Genomic DNA, 19,243 nt, shown 5'->3' with positions numbered 1-19,243 from the left:
TTCATAGAAATTGCTTCCAAAATTACTTGTATAATTTTTATGTTACTTAACACAAAACTTTTACCATTATTGTTAAAATATAACAAGTGCTTACAATCATGAGTTTCCCTTTAGATTCCTTGTAAGAAATACCACATGTTTTGTTTTGATAACTCTAAGATCAAAGCTTATTTTAACTTTGGAAAATCTTATTTAAGAGATTATATTTTTATGTTTCTTTGAGACAAGTCCTTTTAAAAGTATTTAAACAACTTTGATTACACAATGAGTAAAATTTAAAAAGCATGTTTTGAAGTATTGTATTGGCATTGCATAAAACATATGTAAACCTACATGTAAAAGGTGTTTATACAACCAATTTACACACTATAAGAAGTGTTATCTTGGAATTAATATAATTTATAAAATATGTAATTTTATTGATTGCAAAACAAAGAACTATTTTATCACTAGATACTTTCATAAATACAAAATAAAGTTTTAAAACTATTATATCATGCAGCCTATGGTAAAATAAATAAATATACCACTAAAAGGCTTGCAAGGGGAAATGTAATAAACACTATTGCCATGAAAAAATATGCATTTTTTGGTGAGATCAGTAGTAAATCTATTGAAAAACATCTTGAACAACACATACTTCCTTTTGGGGTGAAATATTATTTGGTGATATATTATTTTCTAAAGAATTTATTATATGTTATATAATTTTTATTTTTCTTTGTTTTAATGAAGAGTATATTCACTACTACTGACCACAATGGGAATTGAACCCCAAGCCTTTATTCATGGGATTTGAATTCAAGACCTTCTATGCACATAGATGATTATATGGAATTAACATGGATTACATTTTTGGATTAACTTGGGGCTAAATTATTAAATACATCTATTTTTTCTTCTTTATTATTTTAATATTTTATTATTATTTCTATTGTCTTTTCTCAATGACAAAATTTTAATATGATATCAAATGCTTTATTTTGTTAAAGTGGGACTTATTCAGTAAAGTGGGACATTAATTAGCATGTGTCCACATGCCATTTCCTAGTACTTAATTAATATTTATTAATATTTCTATCAGTTTTTTAATTTATTTTTTTATATTTCACAATATTATAACACAAAATCATATGAAAAGTTTTTAATTTATAAATTATAAAGTTAAAACTTCAAGTTTTTATTGTTGTTATAAAAATGGTATGTGGCCACACACCATAAGTAGGATTATGAAAAGTCCCACTTTAACGAAATAAAACATTCAATGGCTTCCTCAAATTTTATTATTTAGCTCTAATCAAATATAAATACTCTGTAAAAGTCCTAGAAAGTGTTAGAGCAATCTAACACAACACTTCATTTGCAACTTTAATAAAATATTTAATATAAATTATGGCTTCTTAATTTAAAGTTAAAGATTGGTATGTTAATAAAGTATGATACATGGTTTGGGTTCCATAGTTTTCTCAACAAAGTCAAAATTTCAATTGTTTTACAGCTTAACTAATATTCCACTTCAACATTTTATGTAGCCTTTTGAATCTCTTTGGTTGGGACACATCTTCATGTTCTCCCTCTTTTTTGAAAAATTCTTCAAGATTTCAATCTCTTTATTTAACACTTTCAATAATATTGATTAAGACCACATTACCATCAATAAATTATAGCAATTGTGCCAAAGCTCCAAGTCATATGGTGGGAGAAGTTATTTGAAGTTAATTCATGATGTAATTCAGTTGTTAAGAAAATAATTAAAGGGCATTTAAATTTCATTAGAACCTCTACCATATTTTTGAGGAGCATCTCAAATTTTTAGTTATCAATTGCTAAATAACAAGCTTTCATTTAACAAAATGAATTATATTTAATAGTTTATGTTTAGCTTTTAAATCTCTTCAAATTTTAAAACCCAATATATTATTTTAGGATTTAAGCTAAACATAGTATAAACAAACTCTCATTTTAAAATAGTTTTGGAGTGAGAAACCTCTTTGCATGCAGTATTACTAGTTGATAAGCTTGCACTAAACCTATAAAACATCAAGTTAGAATCAGAAAGACACCAAAGAATTCATTACTTCATACTATATAATTGATATATAATACAATAAAATTTAGAGAGGTAGCTCAGGAAGTTTTCTTTCTCATTGTGACAAGCTCAAATATTAATCTCCAATTAGTCAAAATAAAGACTGTTGAGCCAATATTTTATTATAACTTGTAGATATTTAAAATTCCTTATAAAATAAAAGCATATAAGGGGAGAACTTAAATACATGTGCTTCAACCTTTCAACTATCACAACCAAATAATTTCCAAATTGAAAGCTATATTATATACCTAAAAGCTAGTAACCTAGCTTGCAGGTTTTTGTATTTAAGCAAGCACAACGAATTACAACTTGACCTATGGTTGGCTGTAGAACAAGTAGCGAGTTAATTAGACCCTAAACCCTAAACCAGTGTTTAAAATGTGTGTTCTCCTGTTAATACGAAATAAGCGTTTAATAACCTTTATGGAAGTGTTTATTCCCGCGTTAAATTTGAATTGACTAGCTAGGGTTTATGGGATGTTCCTTGGGAAATCAGCAAACGATCTTGTCTGGATCGACATGCCACATGGATCTTGGAAAATCCGCTGCGCAGGTTTCCTCTTGCTCTATCGCTCCATTACTCCTCCCCACACCGGCGCCGCGGCTCTCGCCAAGAAATCGAGCAAGAAATGCCCCCTTTCGTAGCGGCAGCGGTGCTTGCGGCATGTCTCCTCGCAAGCCTTCCAGCCGAGGGGTTCAATCCTATGGGAACGATCGCCGCGACATGGAGCGGCCAAGACAACCCCGTTCCAGGTGCTTTCTCTGTATGCGCCATACAAGCCACGGCTCTCTATGTAGAATGCCTGGGAACTTCACACAACAACAGCCTTCCGCCAAAGGAGAAGGAGTTTCTCGCGCTCTCCGGTGGTGGCCTCTTCACTTGCGGCCTCGACTATGGATCCCACTTCTTAGTTTGCTGGGGAATCATCACTGTCCCGGACACCTTCCAACAGGTTAGCTACACCAGCGTAGCCTCGGGTGGTGATCACGTCTGTGCGGTACGCGGTGACAACTCAAACGTGGATTGCTGGGGGAACATCGATCAGCCTCCTCCAAAGCTGGCGTTTGCGTCTTTGATCTCCGGGAAGGGATTCTCCTGCGGCTCACTCGAGAGGGATCAGCGATTTGCTGGGGGGGACTTAGGCAGGATGTAGCGCAGCCGGTTAACCAGACTTTCAGGGCCATCTTTGCTGGAAGTTCCAACGTCTGTGGAGTAACTTCGTTAGGGGACTTAGGCTGCTGGGGAGGAGATGATCATGGCCAGTCTCGTCCTCCGGTTGGATTTAAGTTCTTGGCGATTGCTGGGGGACTGTATCACACTTGCGGGATCCGGGCGGATGATCGTCGCGTCCTGTGCTGGGGAAACAACGAGCATGCGCAACTTAGTGCTCCTTTGGACGTACCGTTCTCCGCGATTGCGGCTGGGGACTTCTATACGTGTGGAGTGAGATTGGATCGAGCCATGCAAGTGCTTTGCTGGGGGAACTCGGTGGTCTATCCTCATGAAGCGAGCTTCAACGTCAGCCCGGCTCCGTGCGTGAGCGCGTGTGGAAGAGACGAGTACCAGTTCGACCAGCTCTCGCTGCCATGTCCTGTTTTGCGGGACAAGGTGTGCCTGGCATGCTCACAGTGCCTCAACATGCAAGAGATATCGGCGTGCGGTGCCAGCGCTGATAGGATGTGTGGCTTTGGAATCTCTACTACCGCAAGCGCTCGAAGTTATCAACGTCAGCTTAGAAGAAGGCTTGCTCTAGTGCTGATATTGGTGGCGGTGATCCTGGCCCTGGGGTTTGCAGTGATTTGCGCTTATCTCTGCCTGAGACGTAAAGAGGATGACAGACAAGATGCTGGCAAGAAAGAGATTCCAGCAACCAGGAACGAAAACGATTTCTCTGCTGCGCCGCGCGTGGTCGCTATGTCGCCGCTAGAACTTGAAGTTGCGACGGGCTACTATAGCGATGAGATGGTGCTCGGCAAGGGAGCATTCGGGGCTGTTTACAAAGGCGTGCTAGAGAATGGTCAAGCAGTAGCGATCAAACGAGCTATCATCTCCAACAACAGGTACTTCACAGTCTTCATTTTCCTTCGAGAGTTTTTCTATCTTCGCCTTGTAAACTAAACAGATCCAGCGAGCTCTTCGAGAAGGAACTCCATTTGCTGACGAGAACTCACCACTCGTGCCTGGTTAACTTGGTCGGCTACTGCATGGAAGAGAAGCTCCTCGTCTTCGAGTTTATGTCGAGAGGATCACTCTACGACAACATTTTCTGTGGATCACGTCCAGACGCTGGCCTCCAGTGGATTTGCCGGATCAAGATCGCCGCTCAAGCCGCTCGCGGACTCGAATATCTCCACAAGTACGCCTGTCCGGCGATCATCCACAGGGATGTGAAATCGGCCAACATCCTTCTAGACGACGACTGGAACGCCCACGTCTCGGACTTCGGACTCTCACTTTTCGGCCCACTGGGATCGGCAACTCACCTCAGCAACATGACCATCGTTGGAACTCCCGGCTATCTCGACCCGGAGTATGGATTATCCATGAAGCTCACGTCCAAGAGCGACGTCTACAGCTTTGGAGTGGTGCTGCTCGAGCTCTTGTCGGGCGCCAAGCCCATGGACCCGTTCCGGCCAGCGCGCCACATCGTGGCTTGGGCGGTGGAGCTGATGGAGGATGACGCGCTGCACGCGGTGCTGGACTCGGCCCTGGACGTGCCGGCTGCGTCGGGGCCGCTGTACCGCGCGGTAGAGCTCGCGCTCGAGTGTACCAAAGTGAGCGGCAAGGAGAGGCCGTCCATGACGGAGGTGGCCAAGAGCTTGGAGGAGATTTTGGAGGAACTCCATGCACAAGAAGACAGCCGCGGCGAGGCTCCAGTCTACTATGCAATCTAAGTCGTCTTCAAATGTTTAAAAACTTTTTGGCGGCAAAAGTGAGTTTTAATACTGGAGAGGGTATTCCAATCAAAATCTATGATTCGTTCAAGCTACACACTCAAGACGTTATCCTTCTTGGTCACCTGGAACGTTTCAATGGGCACCACTTCATAGAAATATCCCAAAAGAGATTGCAGCGGAAAGAAGATGGAGGGCGGTTTGAAGTGACTATACTGCTACAATTTGGGCGTCTACATATTTGTCAAGAGTTGTGTAGTCGAGGATTAGTTAGGTATGAAGCACATTGAATTTTGAATATGATTACAAAATATTAAAATATTTGCAAACTTTTTTTAACGTTTTACTATAATTGATTTTAAACCTGGGAGAAATATACTTTTAATATCAAGCACAGTAGTTTATTTAAGAAATTAAAGTTTCTGAATATTCTAGGGAATCTACCAAGGAGATCGTTTAATCCGTCACCCGGGGCTAAAACTCTCTCTCTCTCTCTGTCTCTCACTCTTGCATAATATGAGGACTTCTAATCCTCTTGTCGCAGAATCTGTCGTGGGTCTTGTCGCCAACCTCTCAAATCCGGGTAATATTTTTCGATCTCCCAAATCGTGATCTCTCCTCTCTCTCTCTCTCTCTCTCTCGTCCTGGCGGCGCCACATTTCAAGATCAAATGCTCAACACTACAGCAGCGATTTGGCTCTTCATCGTCGCCCTCGCGATCCTCCAGCAGCGATCATCCGTGCGTGGATTCAGCCCCATGGGGACGATCGCCGCCATGTGGAGCGGCAGTGCAGACCCCGGCATCCCAATCCCAGGTACTTTTGCCTTGTGCGCTCTCCACGCCACGGATCTCCGCGTTAGATGCATGGGAATTCACCACAACGGGAGCAATCCGCCCGACACGACCCAGTTCCTGGCGCTCTCCGGCGGCGGGCACTTCGCCTGTGGCGTCGAGTATGGATCGCATTTCATTGTTTGCTGGGGAGAGCTCCAAGTCCCGCAAGAACTTCAGCAAGTTAGCTACTCGATCGTGGCCTCCGGGGGATTCCACGTCTGCGCGCTACGCAGCGACAACTCATTCGTGGATTGCTGGGGGAGGATCCCAGCGCCGCCGGCTGGAATGGCATTCGCGAGCTTGGTCTCCGGCTGGGGATTCTCCTGCGGCCTCACTCAAGCTGGAACAGTGGCTTGCTGGGGCGATCTCCGCAAGGAGATCTTGCAGCCATCCAACGAGACCTTTGGATCCATCTTCGCGGGAGGAAACACTGCCTGTGGAGTGACTCTACTCGGGAGGCTGTGCTGCTGGGGGACCGCCGACCATGGACAGTCGATCCCTCCCACTGGACTGCAGTTTCTATCCATCGCTGGAGGGCTCTATCACACCTGTGGGATCCGCGCGGACAATCGCCAAGTTCTATGCTGGGGAGACCAAGACAACGGCAAGCTCATGGCTCCACTGGACGTTTCCTTCTCGCAGATCGCCGCCGGGGACTTCTACACTTGCGGGATGAGGATGGATCCTCCCATGGACGTGGTGTGCTGGGGCAACTCGGTGTGGTATCCTCGGTACCAGAAGAACTTCACGATCAGCCGGGGAATGTGCGTCAGCGAGTGTGGGAGGAGCCAGTTCCAGGCCGCGGATCAGCTGTGCCCAGTGGTGAGAGACAAGGTGTGCTTGGATTGCTCGGTGTGCGTTGGCAACTCCGAGGCTTCTCCTTGCGGTCCGTTAGGCGATAGGAAATGCGACACAAGATCGCAGCCTCGTTCCACTGCTCTGGTGATCTTGCTCATCGCGGCAGCTTTGTTCTTGGGAAGTTTGCTCGTGCTAGCGACATGGCTCTATCTCCTCCGGCGTGAGAAGAGCAAAGAGGATGATCCAAAGCAACAGGGTGACGGGAAGCTAGAGGCGGTAGCGAGCAAGAACGAGAACGAGCGGTCCGCCGGTCAAGCGCTCGCTATGTCGGCCCTGGAGCTGGAAGTCGCGACGAACAGCTATAGCGAAGAGATGGTGCTCGGCAAGGGAGCGTTTGGGACTGTCTACAAAGGCGTGCTAGAGAACGGCCAGGCAGTAGCGATCAAGCGAGCTAGCACTTCAAGCACCAGGTAAGATCGATCAAGCTTTCCGATTTCTCGTTCCTCCCACCACCTCACAAACTTTTGGCAGATCGAGCGAGCTCTTCGAGAAGGAACTCCAGCTCCTCACGAGAACGCACCACTCGTGCCTGGTAAACTTGGTCGGCTACTGCATGGAGGAGAAGCTGCTCGTCTTCGAGTTCATGTCGAGAGGATCGCTGTATGATAACATCTTCGCGAGATCTGGGCCGAGCGCTGGCCTGCAGTGGATTTGCCGGATCAAGCTCGCTGCTCAAGCCGCTCGCGGACTGGAGTACCTCCACAAGTATGCCTGTCCGCCCATCATCCACCGGGACGTGAAGTCCGCCAACATTCTCTTGGACGACGAGTGGAACGCTCACGTCTCGGACTTTGGACTGTCGCTCTTTGGCCCGCTGGGATCGGCAACTCATCTCAGCAACATGACCATCGTCGGAACTCCCGGCTACCTCGACCCCGAGTATGGATTCTTCATGAAACTCACCACTAAGAGCGACGTCTACAGCTTCGGAGTTGTTCTTTTGGAGCTTCTCTCTGGCCAGAAGCCAGTTGATCACTTCCGGCCGGTGCAAAACATTGTCATCTGGGCCAAGGAGCTGCTCAACGATGACACCCTTCACCAGCTCTTTGATCCGGCCCTGGCTGTGCCCGAGATGCCGGAGCCGCTGTACCGTGCGGCGAAGCTGGCTCTGGAATGCACGGACGTCAGGGGGAAAATGAGGCCGTCCATGACAAACGTGGCGAAGAGCTTGGAGGACATTCTGGAATCGCTGAAGGAACAGGATACGAGGCCTCCGAGCAAACTTTCCGAGTCCGGCAGAGACAGCAAACTTTCGGAGCCACTGTCCGGCAGAGATTCTGGAAACATGAGCTCCTTTCCGGCGTCAATCTGATTTTAAAGGTTTTTGCTACAACCGGCAACTTACCTTTTAAGCAGCATCCAGCATTCTCTTGCGGATCGTGGAAAATTCAGCCGTCTTTTGGACCCTGAGAGCAACTATTTCGGTTAAAAACAAGATCGGAGTGTAAAGTGCTGCTTGCTTTCACCTGTAAAGCGTGCCTCCAACAAGTGAAGCTCGCGAGGAAATCCACTCCGGAGCTAGCTCTAGTAGCAACTGCAGCCTTTCCTCGATTTCATCTGTCGATTCCTCCAGCGTTAGTTGTCACAAAAACCTTTAAAGAAAACATTCACGTACTTTTGTCTGTTATTTCAGTTGCGGAGGACTCGATTTGCTCGACGAGGTCTTTGTGTAGCATTGTGCTGCGACCCAAGGATTGAAAAATGAGCCTTGTCATGTTGAGAAAGTGTGGAAGCCCGGAAAGCATCTGTTGTCGTCTCTTGTCTATGCTCTTTTCCTCTAGCTCCTTCTGTTCCTTTTCATGCACCTAAGAAAAAAAAAGCCTTGTCAGCACTCCTCTGAAACTCAACAGGAATTTACCGAGTGAAGAAGATCGTTTGGAATAGACTCGAGAATTTTTTTCTTTTCCGCACTTCCGAACTGGAGAGATTTGACAACGCTCTGACGCCTCGGAGGTGTGGGAGCGTCGTGATCGATCTTTGGAAGAGTATCAGCGGAAGCATAAAGCCTGGAAGTAGAATCGGGACCCGTGAATGCCCCTGTCGTAGCTCGAGGAGCAACCTTGCAGGTTTGAGGAGTTTCAGGCTCTGGAGAAGCTTGTTGTAGCTCAGAAGATTCCACTTTTCTCTGTCTTGCGGAGAAGTGGCGACGAAACGAAGGTGAGAAATGCGACGTAGTTATTGCATCGTCCGACTGAAGCCTCCGCTCGACTATATCCTCGTATCCAGACTTGATCACCACTTTGCCAGCTAAAACGTTGGGGATGGGTGCCGCGCCTGTGTCCAAGTCTGGAACCTTGATCTTCGTCACTTCTTCCACGAGCTGTGCTTCCGGAACCTCGTCATCTTTCTCGAAGGCAGCAATCCTCTTCTGAAATTCACGCCTCCGAGCGACGGTGTCGGCACTCCATTTTCTCGCCATTCCACTGACGGATTTCGACACGGAAGCTGGCTGCTCGGGAGAAAATGGTAGGAGTTTTATCCGTATGTCCGTCTTTAACGAAGAGGTGTCGGGGTCTTTCCACGTAAAAGAGTCGCATTCGACCGCTTCCGGGAAGAGATACTTGATCTTGGCCAGATGAGAGCGAAGAAAACGCCTGCCCAAATGAGAGACAATGTAAGAAGAAAGAACACAAGAAAAAAAAGAAAACCTCTTTGTGAGGGCCTCCACAGGCGCAGACACAGCAGCGAATGTACACGACTGCTTACGAATCTTCAGCAGCGCCACGGTCGACTCTAGAGCCTCGAAAAATTCCTCCAGCGCCCTGGCGCCCAAACCCACGGTCTCGGATCCAGACCCTAGAACAAAGAATGTACCTCTTGGAAGCAGGGGCGCTCTTCTTGAGCTTCTTCTCCGGCGATCCCATCTCCTTGCCGAGCACCATAGACGATCCACCCAGAAGATTGCGCCTCACCCGTTGTTCCATGGCGAGCTCCCGGAAAACCCTAGACAAAGCCCCAACGTTCACATTTTTCCATTCGGCGCGAAAATTCTTTAGGGTTCTAGGTTGAATATTCCACGGCAGAGAATATCCTGTTGCGTGAGAAAGTTAATGGCGGTAAAAGTAAGAACAGAAAATTTGATTTCTTTCACGCGCATTGCATGGCATGCCAGACATGACGTGGCGTGTGCACGACCATCGGGAATTATCTTCCGGCAAGATCGCCGCCACACACGGTTATGGAAAGCTACCTGAATGACGCGTGGCGGTCAACATCCCAGCAGGCGGTGCCGCCACGCCGTGCCGCCGGCGGGCGGTATGCCGCGCGGCACGGCACGGAGAGAGAAAACTCTCACGTCACAAGCACAATAAAAGGCTGGGAAAGAATCCAAGGGTGTGACGAAGCATAGAAAAGATCAATGTAACGTTTGGACTGGATCGCTCTGCGGATGGGTGGATTTCGTTTCGATTCAATGAACAACAGCAAAGGTGGCGGGCCGAGCAGTGAGGTCTCGAGTTCGCTTCAATTACAGCTGGTGAGTTGAGTTGTGTTGCCACCGTTTTTGTCTCGAGACGAACGAGACGAAGCGATGGATCTCGCAGGAGAATTGAATGCGTTCCTTTTGCGTAGCAGCTGCATGCCACATTGGCAATTGCCGCAGGGGAATTGAATGTGCAGTTTGGGAGGGAGACCAAGACGTGATATCTGCCACGCCACCACCTTTTTCTAGGGTTTGTGCTGGATCAAGGTTAAAAAAACGTCAGGATAACCAAAAGGGAGATTGAGCAACCCAGATATTAACTCCATGTCCTTGAGACTTGATCCTGGAAAGAGGGCGACGAGAGGAAACAAAACCCAAACCCGTGTGCAGCATTCATTGATCTTATAGAATGTTTTTGATCCGCAAGCAAGCAAAACAACACAAACTGAGCGGAGTTCTTGCAGCATTAAGGCAAGACGAATCAATCGAAACAAGCCCATTTTCTATGAATTTCAAGGTGGTCACTGACCGACGAGGTGAGAAACTAGAAAAAAAAATGGTAAACAATCGAAGCATGCAAACACGTAGATTAGATTACTCGCATCGATGCTTAAAAATCTTGGCAATCGACAAGTTGAAACACCGAGCCATGCGTTTTTGACCTGAAACATCCCACGAACTCCGCATCGCAGCCGTCGCTGCCAGGCCCAGTATCGCCCATCCGACGGCAGAGCACTACAATAAATGCCGGCACGCCCCCGGAGTAAAAGTTAAAAAACGGACCTAACCTAAAAGTCCCTAGAACTTCCGTTAGCTAGTACTTAATCGCTAACCGTTAAGCGTAACAGCTGGCTTAATGACGGTCGTAGGATTCCTCTAGAACAGCGCCCTAATTTTCAAAATTTTCAAAAAAATTCGCGCCCGCAAAATGGGCAAGATCACTATCACTTTGCCCCTGCTCCGGTCGATTGGCTCGTAATTCCCGATCGAATTCGAACGCTTTGGTGGAAACGGAGCCGGCCTAGCGACGAATTTCGATGATCAAGCAGAAATTTGCAGCAGACACGTCTCGTCTTTTTCCCCTGCTAAGAATTGGGGGCCAGCGAGCCAGTGCATATACGCAATTAATGTCGCGCGGTACACAGAGACGCCAAGCGGGCAAGCCTGTGGCAATCGCATTCAATGCCATCACTGTGGAAATCTCTGCGATTTCACAGAGGATTAGAGACGCGAAAAGAAGGAAAAAACCATGCACAAAAAAACTGCAGGAAAGGAGAAAGAAATCAACAAAGGAACATTGACGAGAGCTTGACGAGAGAGAGAGAGAGAGATTCTTGGCGTGCTAAGCTCTCATCGGTTTCTTCCCCAATTCGGTGGTTTTCACCACCACTTTGAGCACTGATTACCACCACTCCGCTGGATTCGCTAATTGCCTCGAGCTCTCAAGGATTCCAGTCTCGATTCGCACCGCTCGCAAAGAGAGGAGAGAGAGATCTTCTCACTCGCGCGCGTCCTCGTCTCTCTCATCCACTGTGCCGCGCCGCGCATTTGTTTATTCATCCAGAGCATTTAATCGGCACGCACCTGGCCTGGGAGAGAGAGAAGATCGTATAGAAAAAGAGCGAAAAAGAGGGGTTTAGAGCTCCTGGGAGAGATATCCTTTTGTTTTGGAGATAGAAGAGAGGGGTCTAGCGATTCATCCACAGCGATCTAGGCCTCGATCGTCCCATCGGAGCACTGCCCACGAATCCCCGCGGCCTACATTGCCGACCCACATTGCGGATCTGCGAGTTTGGTGCGTCAATCCGGCATCGCCGGAGCTGGGCTGTGTCGGTGGTGGGCAGGATCCAGGGGGCTTTCCTCTCGGCTGAGCGCGCCGCGTGAGCAATGCGGATGGACAGTCGCGGGATCGCCCGGGATTGAGGCGCGGCACTGCGCGAGCTTTGAGGCTCCATTAGGTAGCGCGCTTCGAGAGGGGGAGAAAGAGTGAGAAAGAAGGCAGCCGTGCTTTGCCTTCATTCTCCCTCTTTCTCTCTGGGCTCTTTTGGAGAGGGTGGTGGAGGCAAGAACGCTCGAGAAGTGGCAGCAAAACGAAGATAGGAAGATAGATTGAGAGAAACCAAGGAGAAGATCACTCACACTATCATCTCACTCTCTTTCACGACGAAGTGCTCTCTCTTTTTTCTTCTTCCTCTCTGGTGAGATATATACGTACGTTTCATGTACTCGGCTCTGGCCTCCCACACTCTCTCTGGTCCATTTCCTCTCGCTGGCTGGATTCTCTGACCTCCTGAATCGTAGGATAGATAGGGGATCCTGGCAAAGTGGACACGGTCACGGAGGAAGAACACGAAAAAAGATCATATCACTGCTTACACTTCTAGTTTAGATTGGTAGCGGGCGTCTGCAAGGACGAAAGCCAAGAAAGGAGTTAGAAGGAAGAGAAGGAAGCCACGAGCTTACCAGCGAAGATGAGGTTTGACGGCCCGACGGTGGCTCTCCTGGCGGACAATGCCGGCTTTGGAGCTATGGGTCTTTCCGACCTCGCAAACATTCCAATGTCGGCGTCGCGGCTCATCAACAGGGGCGCTCCAGGCATGCCGCCTCAGATGAAGAACTCTTTCACTTCTCCTGGACTCTCGCTCGGCCTGGTAAGTCCTCCAAAAAAACATCTAGCTTTCATGTCCTTCAAAAGGCTCTAGCTTTCATGTCTTTCTGTGGTTCTTGCGTCGTTGGTCTAGCCTTAGCTCGTCCGCTTGCGTGCATGGGTTCCGTGGCTGTGTGAGAATCCTGCAAGAACAGCAACGGTTGCATTGAATGGAGCTTGAGAGTTTTGGTTTTGACCTTCGCGGCTAGCTGTTCCAAGCATGTTTGCCTGCTTCTTGCTCGCTGGGTGTTGTCTCCGGGAGGCTATGAATGGCCGGAAGATCTTGAGAAGCGTTGCTCACTGTCTCGTGTCCGTGCTGTAGCAGCAGCCAAACTGTCCGGAGATGCAGCTGGAGTCCAAGCCGGCTCCCGATGGCGAGCTCGGTGTCAAGAGCAAGAGCAAGGAGGATGAGAACGAGAGCCGGTCCGGCAGCGGCAGCGAGAACATGGGAAACGCGTCGGGTGACGAGCAGGAACCGCCGAGGAAGAAGCGCTATCATCGTCACACTGCAAGGCAGATTCAAGAGATGGAATCGTAAGTACTGCAAGCCGAGAGCATGATGAGAACTTATCTTTCTTCGTGCCAGGTTGTTCAAGGAGTGTCCTCATCCCGACGATAAGCAGCGCCAGGAGCTGAGCCGGGAGCTAGGACTGGAGCCTCGGCAAGTCAAGTTCTGGTTCCAGAATCGCCGCACGCAGCTCAAGGTAGGATAGAAGCTCCAAAAGCTTTTCTTTGGCGTTTCTGACGTAAAGATCTTCCTTGCCTGTCCAGGCCCAGCAGGAGCGAGCGGAGAACAACGTTTTGCGCCACGAGGTGGAGAAGCTCCGCGCTGAAAACATCACCATGCGCGAGGCGATACGCAATGCATCGTGTCCAAACTGCGGAGGCCCTGCAACTCTGCGAGAGATGTCCTTCGAAGAGCAGCACCTGCGAATCGAGAACGCTTGCTTGAAGGACGAGGTACTGGTCTTTGGTCTTATTTGTTTGTCCCGAGTTCTAACGACGAAGTTTCTGTGTTGTTTGTCCAGCTCGATCGAGTGTCTGCTGTCGCTGCAAAGCTTTTTGGACGATCAGTACCGCCGATGGTTTCCCAACAAGCTCCACAGTTTTCCGGATCGTCTCTAAACCTTTCCATCCAGGGTGCTGCAGGGAGCAATCCGATGTCTCCTCCAGCACAGGTGGCTGGATTACTTTCAGCGCCACCATCAGGAGTCGAGGAGCTTTCGAACTCCAACAATCTTAGCACCAACAAATCTGTTGTCCTGAGCGACGTCGAGAAGAACAGCGTCCTTGACCTGGCAGTCATGGCAATGGATGAGCTCGTCCAGCTCGCACAGCCTGACTCGCCGGTGTGGATCCCAAGCCCGGACGCCTCCAAGGAGGTGCTTAACTACGACGAGTACGTTCGCCAGTTTCCAAAGTTCGTCGAAAGCAAGCAGTATGGTTTCAAGACCGATGCCACTCGCGATGATGGGCTTGTGATGATGAACGCCGCGAGCTTGGTCGAAGTTCTCATGGATCCGGTATGTTCTAGTTCGTAACTCGGTTTTTCGTTTCTCACGAGTTTTTTTTTTTCTCCTTGCCAGGCGAAGTGGATGGAGATGTTTTGCACGAACGTTTCAAAAGCACTGACGCTGGAAGTTATCTCTTGTGCTCCCGGTAGTTTAAGTGGAACACTGCAGCTGGTATGCAACGCTGTTTTTCAAGTCTCATGCTGATTGTTCTTACGTTTCTCCCTCCTCTAGATGTATGCCGAGATCCAAGCTCTCTCCCCGCTGATGCAGACCAGGGAAGTTTACTTCCTTCGTTACTGCAAGCAGCATCAGGACAGCACCTGGGCCGTGGTTGACGTCTCCGTCGATGGTCTCCATGGAACGCCATCCCCAGCTTCGCTGCATTGCCGACGCTCTCCATCGGGAATGCTAATCCAAGACATGCCGGATTCTATCCACGACATGCCAAACGGCTGCTCCAAGGTATAAAGTCTCTCGGTTCGTTCGTTAGTCTGGTTTCATCTTAAGTTTCGTTTACGTTTCTTTCGTCGCTCTTCGGTTTCGTCTCGTCCTAGTTTTCAGGTTACTTTCGTCTGGTTTCATCGCTAACTTTTGTTCGTTTCCTTTCGTCTTCTCAGGTTGTTGTCGTGGAACATATGGAGTACGACGACCAGCCCGTCCATCAGCTCTTTAAATCCTTGGTGAGTAGCGGTGGAGCCTTCGGTGCGCGGAAGTGGCTGGCCACTCTCCAGCGTCAGTGCGAAGCACTGACTTGCTATCTCCCGGGTCTCGCTTCAGCTCGAGAAATCGGAGGTGAGAGTTCCATCCTCTAGAGTTCCAGCGAGTTCTTACGTGCCGTCTTGTTTGCAGTGATTCCAAACTCTCCTGCTCGCCAGTCCCTGCTCAAGCTCTCGCAGCGCATGACCACTAACTTCTGCGCCGGCGTTGGTGCTCCGAGCAGCCAGTGGACAACACTCTCTGGCAGCGTTCACGACGATATCCGTGTCATGACGCGCAAGAGCGTCGACAACCCCGGCGAGCCCCACGGCATAGTTCTCAGCGCTGCCACCACGCTCTGGCTCCCGTTGGCTCCAGCCCGAGTTTTTGACTATCTCCGCAGCGAGCACCTCCGTAGCGAGGTACGTCCTTCTTGCTCGTGACTCTCAAAGCCTTGTCCTTTCGCTGATGTCTTTGTGGTTCTCCGCAGTGGGATAACAGTGGAATGGTTCAGGAAGTAGCCCGCATCGCCAAAGGCCAAGCCACCGGGAACGACGTCTCTCTCTTCCGGATCGATGTAAGCTTCTCCTCTCGCAACTTTGTTCGATCATAACCATCTTTTCTTGCTCGTCCAGGCTCTCAACCAGACTCTCAACGCTAATCAGAACCAGATGCTCTTCCTCCAAGAGAGCTGCACTGATACTTCCGGTTCCCTCGTCGTCTACGCCCCGGTGGAGCTCACCATGATCAATATGATGATTCAAGGCGGTGATCCAGCTCACGTAGCTGTGCTCCCCTCGGGCTTCGTCATCCTTCCCGACGGCTCGGAGCCGCACTCGACCACCAGCATCCTCCAGAACGATGCCACCGGCACTCTTCTCACCGTGGCCGTGCAAATCCTCATCAGCACCCTACCCTCGGCAAAGCTCTCACTGGATTCCATCGTCGCCATCAACACCCTCATCTCCAACACGGTCCAGAAGGTGAAAGGAGCACTGACGCCGAGCAACGAGCTCTAAAGTCTCAACCTTCGAAGATCGCTTCCCTTCTTTCAGCTTCTCTCGTTTCCGTAAGTTTGTTTCTCGTCCTTCCCGTGATCACGCCCCTCGTTTTGTCTCTTGAAGAAGTTTGTTGCCTTGAGGGGATATCAACCATCCTGCTCGTCCTCTGGAGCACTGCGTTGATTTCTCCCTCAGCAACAGGCAGAAACCTCCATAGCCCCGTCCTTTTTGCCTGTGTTTTGTCTTTGACTTTTCGTTATTTACTTACTATCCAGCAGGGGAAAGTCAAGAACGCACCTCGGAATTTCCTGCCTTTCACCGTGTTGTCTGCTGGCACGCATTGCAGAGACACCACCTTGTAAGGCGAGTGGTTCGGGTATTGACTTTCGTCCTCTCGTGTGTGCTCTTAAGTTATGGAAAATGAAAAACAAAAGACCCAAGTATTAAGTCGACTTGTTCTACTAGAAAAGAGTATACCTTGTCCAATCCACCATTACTAGATAGAGCTAAGATCTTCCAAGCTGCTTGAAAAGTCTGTAAAAAAAACAGAGAGAAGTGGCTTAGCGATCGCGCGAATTGATCCATTACCATCTTGTTCTTGTTTTGTTCTTTTGTTCCTAGCGGTACTTGGTGGAATAATCCTTGGGAGAGACAACGAGACCCCGACCTTTCCTGGCGACGGGGTAGACAGTCTCCACAATGTCGATGAACTCCTGCTTGTCCTTGAGCGCCCAGTTGATCTTGTTGTTGTTGCCGGTGCCAAGGTCGATCATGATGTGCTTGTTGCGGAAGAACATCACGGTACAGGGATCGTAGAGCTCGTACATGGTGTTGAAGTCCGGGACTCGGTGATGTCCACCAGATAGATCACGGCCAAATTCTTGAGCGGCTCCGCGAAACTTCGTCCATCAGCGCGGACACGGAATTAGGGCAAAGAGATTACCGGGAGAGTGATTCCAGCTTACCTGCATACACGTCTCGTCCCAATAAGCGAATCACCACGACGCGCTCGTCCACTGTGAGGATCGCTTGATCCACAACATAGGCGGAGTGGAGGTGAATCGGACAAGACCTAAGAGGATGTTATATAGAATCTAGGGCAACATTTATTAAGCATTTTTCCATAGCATATGGTGGCATAAAATTTTCTTCTTGATACTGAGTGATGAGATCAAATTAACCTCGTTCCACGATGAGATAAGCATGGATATGTAGGTATTCAGATGTCTATAGAAATATACATAAGCTGGAGCCCAGCTTTTCCTGGTACAAAGCTTATGATCTTTTTGTTCTCTTCTCTTCATATTTGATTGTTAGACAATTTTTCCTGGATTCACTGTAAGGTGAGTGAGTCAGTTTTTTGGAAGAATATAAGTTTTGTGTCCCACAACTCTTGGGGTGTTGAGCCCAGGGTTCTGGCTTGGTTTGTCATCATCATCGGCCAATGCACCAAACATGATGATGACAAACCAATCCAGAACTTAGAACCTGGTCTCAACACCCCCAAGAGCTGTGGAGGAACATAAAGCTTTTATTCTTCCAATAACTCAGTCAAGACTTCAACCAGAAATCTGATCCACTTTTGCCCACAATATACTCACCTGAGTTGCTTGCTGCACCCAGATACGCCGCTTCACCACATTGGCTCTGCTTTGGCCTCCATTCTTCCGCCTCTTTGTGTCATGCCACACTCTCACTTCCCTGACCTCCTCTTCACCACTCTTTGGATTTTCTTGAATGTTCTCTGGAATCTTGACGATTCTCCACTCCAGGACTCGCTAACTCTAGAAAAATAAAAGAAAATGCCATTCCCTTGGCATCAGTGAGGTGACGACATCACCATGCACGAGGATCTTCTTTCTCTGCCGCCACTTCCAAGTCCTCGGCCGCTCTGTTATATAGTCTGTACACCTAAGGACAACTACAGTGACGTTCAACTGGTAAAGCATTTCCCACTCCTCTGCCCCCATCCCCATAAGGTTTGGGTGGCAACAGGAAGTACGTGCTTCGAACAACTCTGCCTAGCTGAAGCTTGCATGCTGCAAGATGCTCCCTGGAAAAGAAGAGAAATTCAATACAATCCTTGGAGTGTGCCTGTATTCTTCAACTGCATTCAGAGCATGGATGCTGCCATTGTCACTGGCCGGTGGAGTGATGGAGAGCTTCCTCCATGACACTTGCTGAGGATACACAGGCACAGAGCTTGGTAGTGTTGCTTGACAACAGATAAAGCATCGCCACCAACTTTCCTAAACCTGACACTTACCGCGAGTTAAAATCGAAAAGGCCACTTGGGGTGGTGGTTCTTAATTTCGAGTGGGCAATCGTGTTGAAATAATCTATCCTTGCTTGAGCTCGTTCCAATGGAATGGGTGAATAGTCTAGCTCGTTGAAGGTAAGATAGGATGAGACAAGTGTTACAGCCATGGAGGATTCCAATAAGAGATACTCCATGCTTTGGTAATGCTAATATAATAGAGTACGTCCAGCACTGCCAGACCCTTAATGCTCCACGGAGGAAGAAACCACATTTGCTTTCACTGCTGGAGAACTTCTCAAGCCATGGATTCTCCAGAAGCAAAATTCTTGGCACGACTCATTTCAAGGCAAGACTGGAGTCCCTGGAAAATAGGGTTACGTATGGTATAAATGCTACCACTACATCCAGTTCTGCCCACCAGACCATGTTGATATCCAGGCTCAATTCACTCTCCCTGTTGACAACATATCCCAGCAGCAGTGAACCACGTCTCTCATCGAAAACGTTTCGAGCTTCGACCATATGTTCTTCTGCAGTGGGCGTACATGTCTACCAGGGAATTTGCCATGGTTTCTTCCATTCCTGCTGGGTGTTTGCTTTGAAAACAAACCGCACGACTAGGATCCATGAGAGTTTTGCATGCAGCAGCTAGATGGATTTGCCGAACCAGGAAAATAGTAGCTCTGCAATCGGTACTACATCCAGTTCCGCCCACCAGATTTCATCATCCTTGTCGATATCCAAGCTCACTTCACTCTCCCTATTTACAACATATCCAGCAGCAGTGAATTCCACGATCGGATGCCAGCGTCTCCAGTTCTGGAATAGGGAGAGTGCACTGACGCTTCCGGTTCCCTCATCATCTACGTCCAGGTGGAGCTCACCATGATCAACATGATGATTCAAGGCGGTGATCCAGCTCACGTTGATGTGCTCCCCTCAGGCTTCGTCATCCTTCCCGACGGCTCGGAGCCGCACTCTACCAGCAGCGTCCTCCAGAACGATGCCACCAGCACTCTTCTCA

General features: G+C 48.5%; 5 protein-coding genes and 1 long non-coding RNA gene across 6 annotated transcripts; 3 read left to right on the top strand and 3 right to left on the bottom strand.

Annotated features, from left to right (window-relative positions):
* Window positions 1-264: 264 nt before the first annotated feature.
* On the top strand, window positions 265-5,029 carry LOC112348624 (serine/threonine-protein kinase-like protein ACR4). The gene is made up of 4 exons (XM_024681486.1): window positions 265-268; window positions 503-592; window positions 4,021-4,153; window positions 4,222-5,029. The coding sequence occupies exons 1-4, from the start codon at window positions 265-267 to the stop codon at window positions 4,985-4,987; spliced, it is 993 nt and encodes a 330-aa protein (XP_024537254.1). The 3' UTR covers window positions 4,988-5,029.
* A 715-nt stretch (window positions 5,030-5,744) lies between these two features.
* On the top strand, window positions 5,745-8,067 carry LOC9629104 (serine/threonine-protein kinase-like protein CR4). The gene is made up of 2 exons (XM_024681477.1): window positions 5,745-7,090; window positions 7,152-8,067. The coding sequence occupies exons 1-2, from the start codon at window positions 5,745-5,747 to the stop codon at window positions 7,990-7,992; spliced, it is 2,187 nt and encodes a 728-aa protein (XP_024537245.1). The 3' UTR covers window positions 7,993-8,067.
* Window positions 7,956-9,818, bottom strand: LOC9646928 (CDT1-like protein a, chloroplastic). The gene is made up of 7 exons (XM_002961727.2): window positions 9,800-9,818; window positions 9,495-9,711; window positions 9,329-9,442; window positions 8,539-9,274; window positions 8,296-8,485; window positions 8,147-8,237; window positions 7,956-8,086 (listed from the first exon to the last, which is right to left on the bottom strand). Exons 1-7 carry the CDS (start codon window positions 9,816-9,818, stop codon window positions 8,029-8,031), a joined length of 1,425 nt encoding a protein of 474 aa, XP_002961773.2. The 3' UTR covers window positions 7,956-8,028.
* Window positions 9,819-12,410: 2,592 nt separating this feature from the next.
* On the top strand, window positions 12,411-16,406 carry LOC9629103 (homeobox-leucine zipper protein PROTODERMAL FACTOR 2). Its single transcript, XM_002962226.2, has 11 exons — window positions 12,411-12,752; window positions 13,071-13,282; window positions 13,335-13,452; window positions 13,520-13,708; window positions 13,777-14,271; window positions 14,335-14,433; window positions 14,494-14,724; window positions 14,880-15,054; window positions 15,112-15,380; window positions 15,449-15,535; window positions 15,594-16,406. The coding sequence occupies exons 1-11, from the start codon at window positions 12,573-12,575 to the stop codon at window positions 15,975-15,977; spliced, it is 2,439 nt and encodes an 812-aa protein (XP_002962272.2). The 5' UTR covers window positions 12,411-12,572; the 3' UTR covers window positions 15,978-16,406.
* On the bottom strand, window positions 12,758-13,059 carry LOC112349516. Its single transcript, XR_002993415.1, has 2 exons — window positions 12,946-13,059; window positions 12,758-12,891 (listed from the first exon to the last, which is right to left on the bottom strand). It is a non-coding gene; the product is annotated as an uncharacterized LOC112349516 (long non-coding RNA).
* LOC9646927 (thioredoxin-like protein YLS8) lies at window positions 16,197-17,026 on the bottom strand. Its single transcript, XM_024684088.1, has 3 exons — window positions 16,925-17,026; window positions 16,548-16,858; window positions 16,197-16,493 (listed from the first exon to the last, which is right to left on the bottom strand). The coding sequence occupies exons 1-2, from the start codon at window positions 16,928-16,930 to the stop codon at window positions 16,577-16,579; spliced, it is 288 nt and encodes a 95-aa protein (XP_024539856.1). The 5' UTR covers window positions 16,931-17,026; the 3' UTR covers window positions 16,197-16,493; window positions 16,548-16,576.
* Between the last annotated feature and the right edge of the window lie 2,217 nt (window positions 17,027-19,243).

Source organism: Selaginella moellendorffii, unplaced genomic scaffold, assembly GCF_000143415.4.
Source record: "Selaginella moellendorffii unplaced genomic scaffold, v1.0 SELMOscaffold_1, whole genome shotgun sequence".
In the NCBI taxonomy this organism is placed as follows: domain Eukaryota; kingdom Viridiplantae; phylum Streptophyta; class Lycopodiopsida; order Selaginellales; family Selaginellaceae; genus Selaginella; species Selaginella moellendorffii.
This window is presented reverse-complemented; position numbering and strand designations above follow the sequence as displayed.

What these genes read in the sequence shown, in the direction of transcription:
- LOC9629103 (XM_002962226.2), top strand. Translation starts at nt 12,573, where the DNA reads ATGAGGTTTGACGGCCCGACGGTGGCTCTCCTGGCGGACAATGCCGGC. An exon ending in TGCCAAACGGCTGCTCCAAG is followed by an intron (nt 14,725 to 14,879) that starts GTATAAAGTCTC and finishes TCGTCTTCTCAG; the next exon opens with GTTGTTGTCGTGGAACATAT. An exon ending in TTCAGCTCGAGAAATCGGAG is followed by an intron (nt 15,055 to 15,111) that starts GTGAGAGTTCCA and finishes TCTTGTTTGCAG; the next exon opens with TGATTCCAAACTCTCCTGCT.
- LOC9629104 (XM_024681477.1), top strand. Translation starts at nt 5,745, where the DNA reads ATGGGGACGATCGCCGCCATGTGGAGCGGCAGTGCAGACCCCGGCATC. An exon ending in GCTAGCACTTCAAGCACCAG is followed by an intron (nt 7,091 to 7,151) that starts GTAAGATCGATC and finishes AACTTTTGGCAG; the next exon opens with ATCGAGCGAGCTCTTCGAGA.
- LOC112348624 (XM_024681486.1), top strand. An exon ending in GAAAAAATATGCATTTTTTG is followed by an intron (nt 593 to 4,020) that starts GTGAGATCAGTA and finishes TGTCGCCGCTAG; the next exon opens with AACTTGAAGTTGCGACGGGC. An exon ending in GCTATCATCTCCAACAACAG is followed by an intron (nt 4,154 to 4,221) that starts GTACTTCACAGT and finishes AAACAGATCCAG; the next exon opens with CGAGCTCTTCGAGAAGGAAC.
- LOC9646928 (XM_002961727.2), bottom strand. An exon ending in CAAACGATCTTCTTCACTCG is followed by an intron (nt 8,486 to 8,538) that starts GTAAATTCCTGT and finishes TTTTTTTCTTAG; the next exon opens with GTGCATGAAAAGGAACAGAA. An exon ending in AACTGAAATAACAGACAAAA is followed by an intron (nt 8,238 to 8,295) that starts GTACGTGAATGT and finishes AGGAATCGACAG; the next exon opens with ATGAAATCGAGGAAAGGCTG.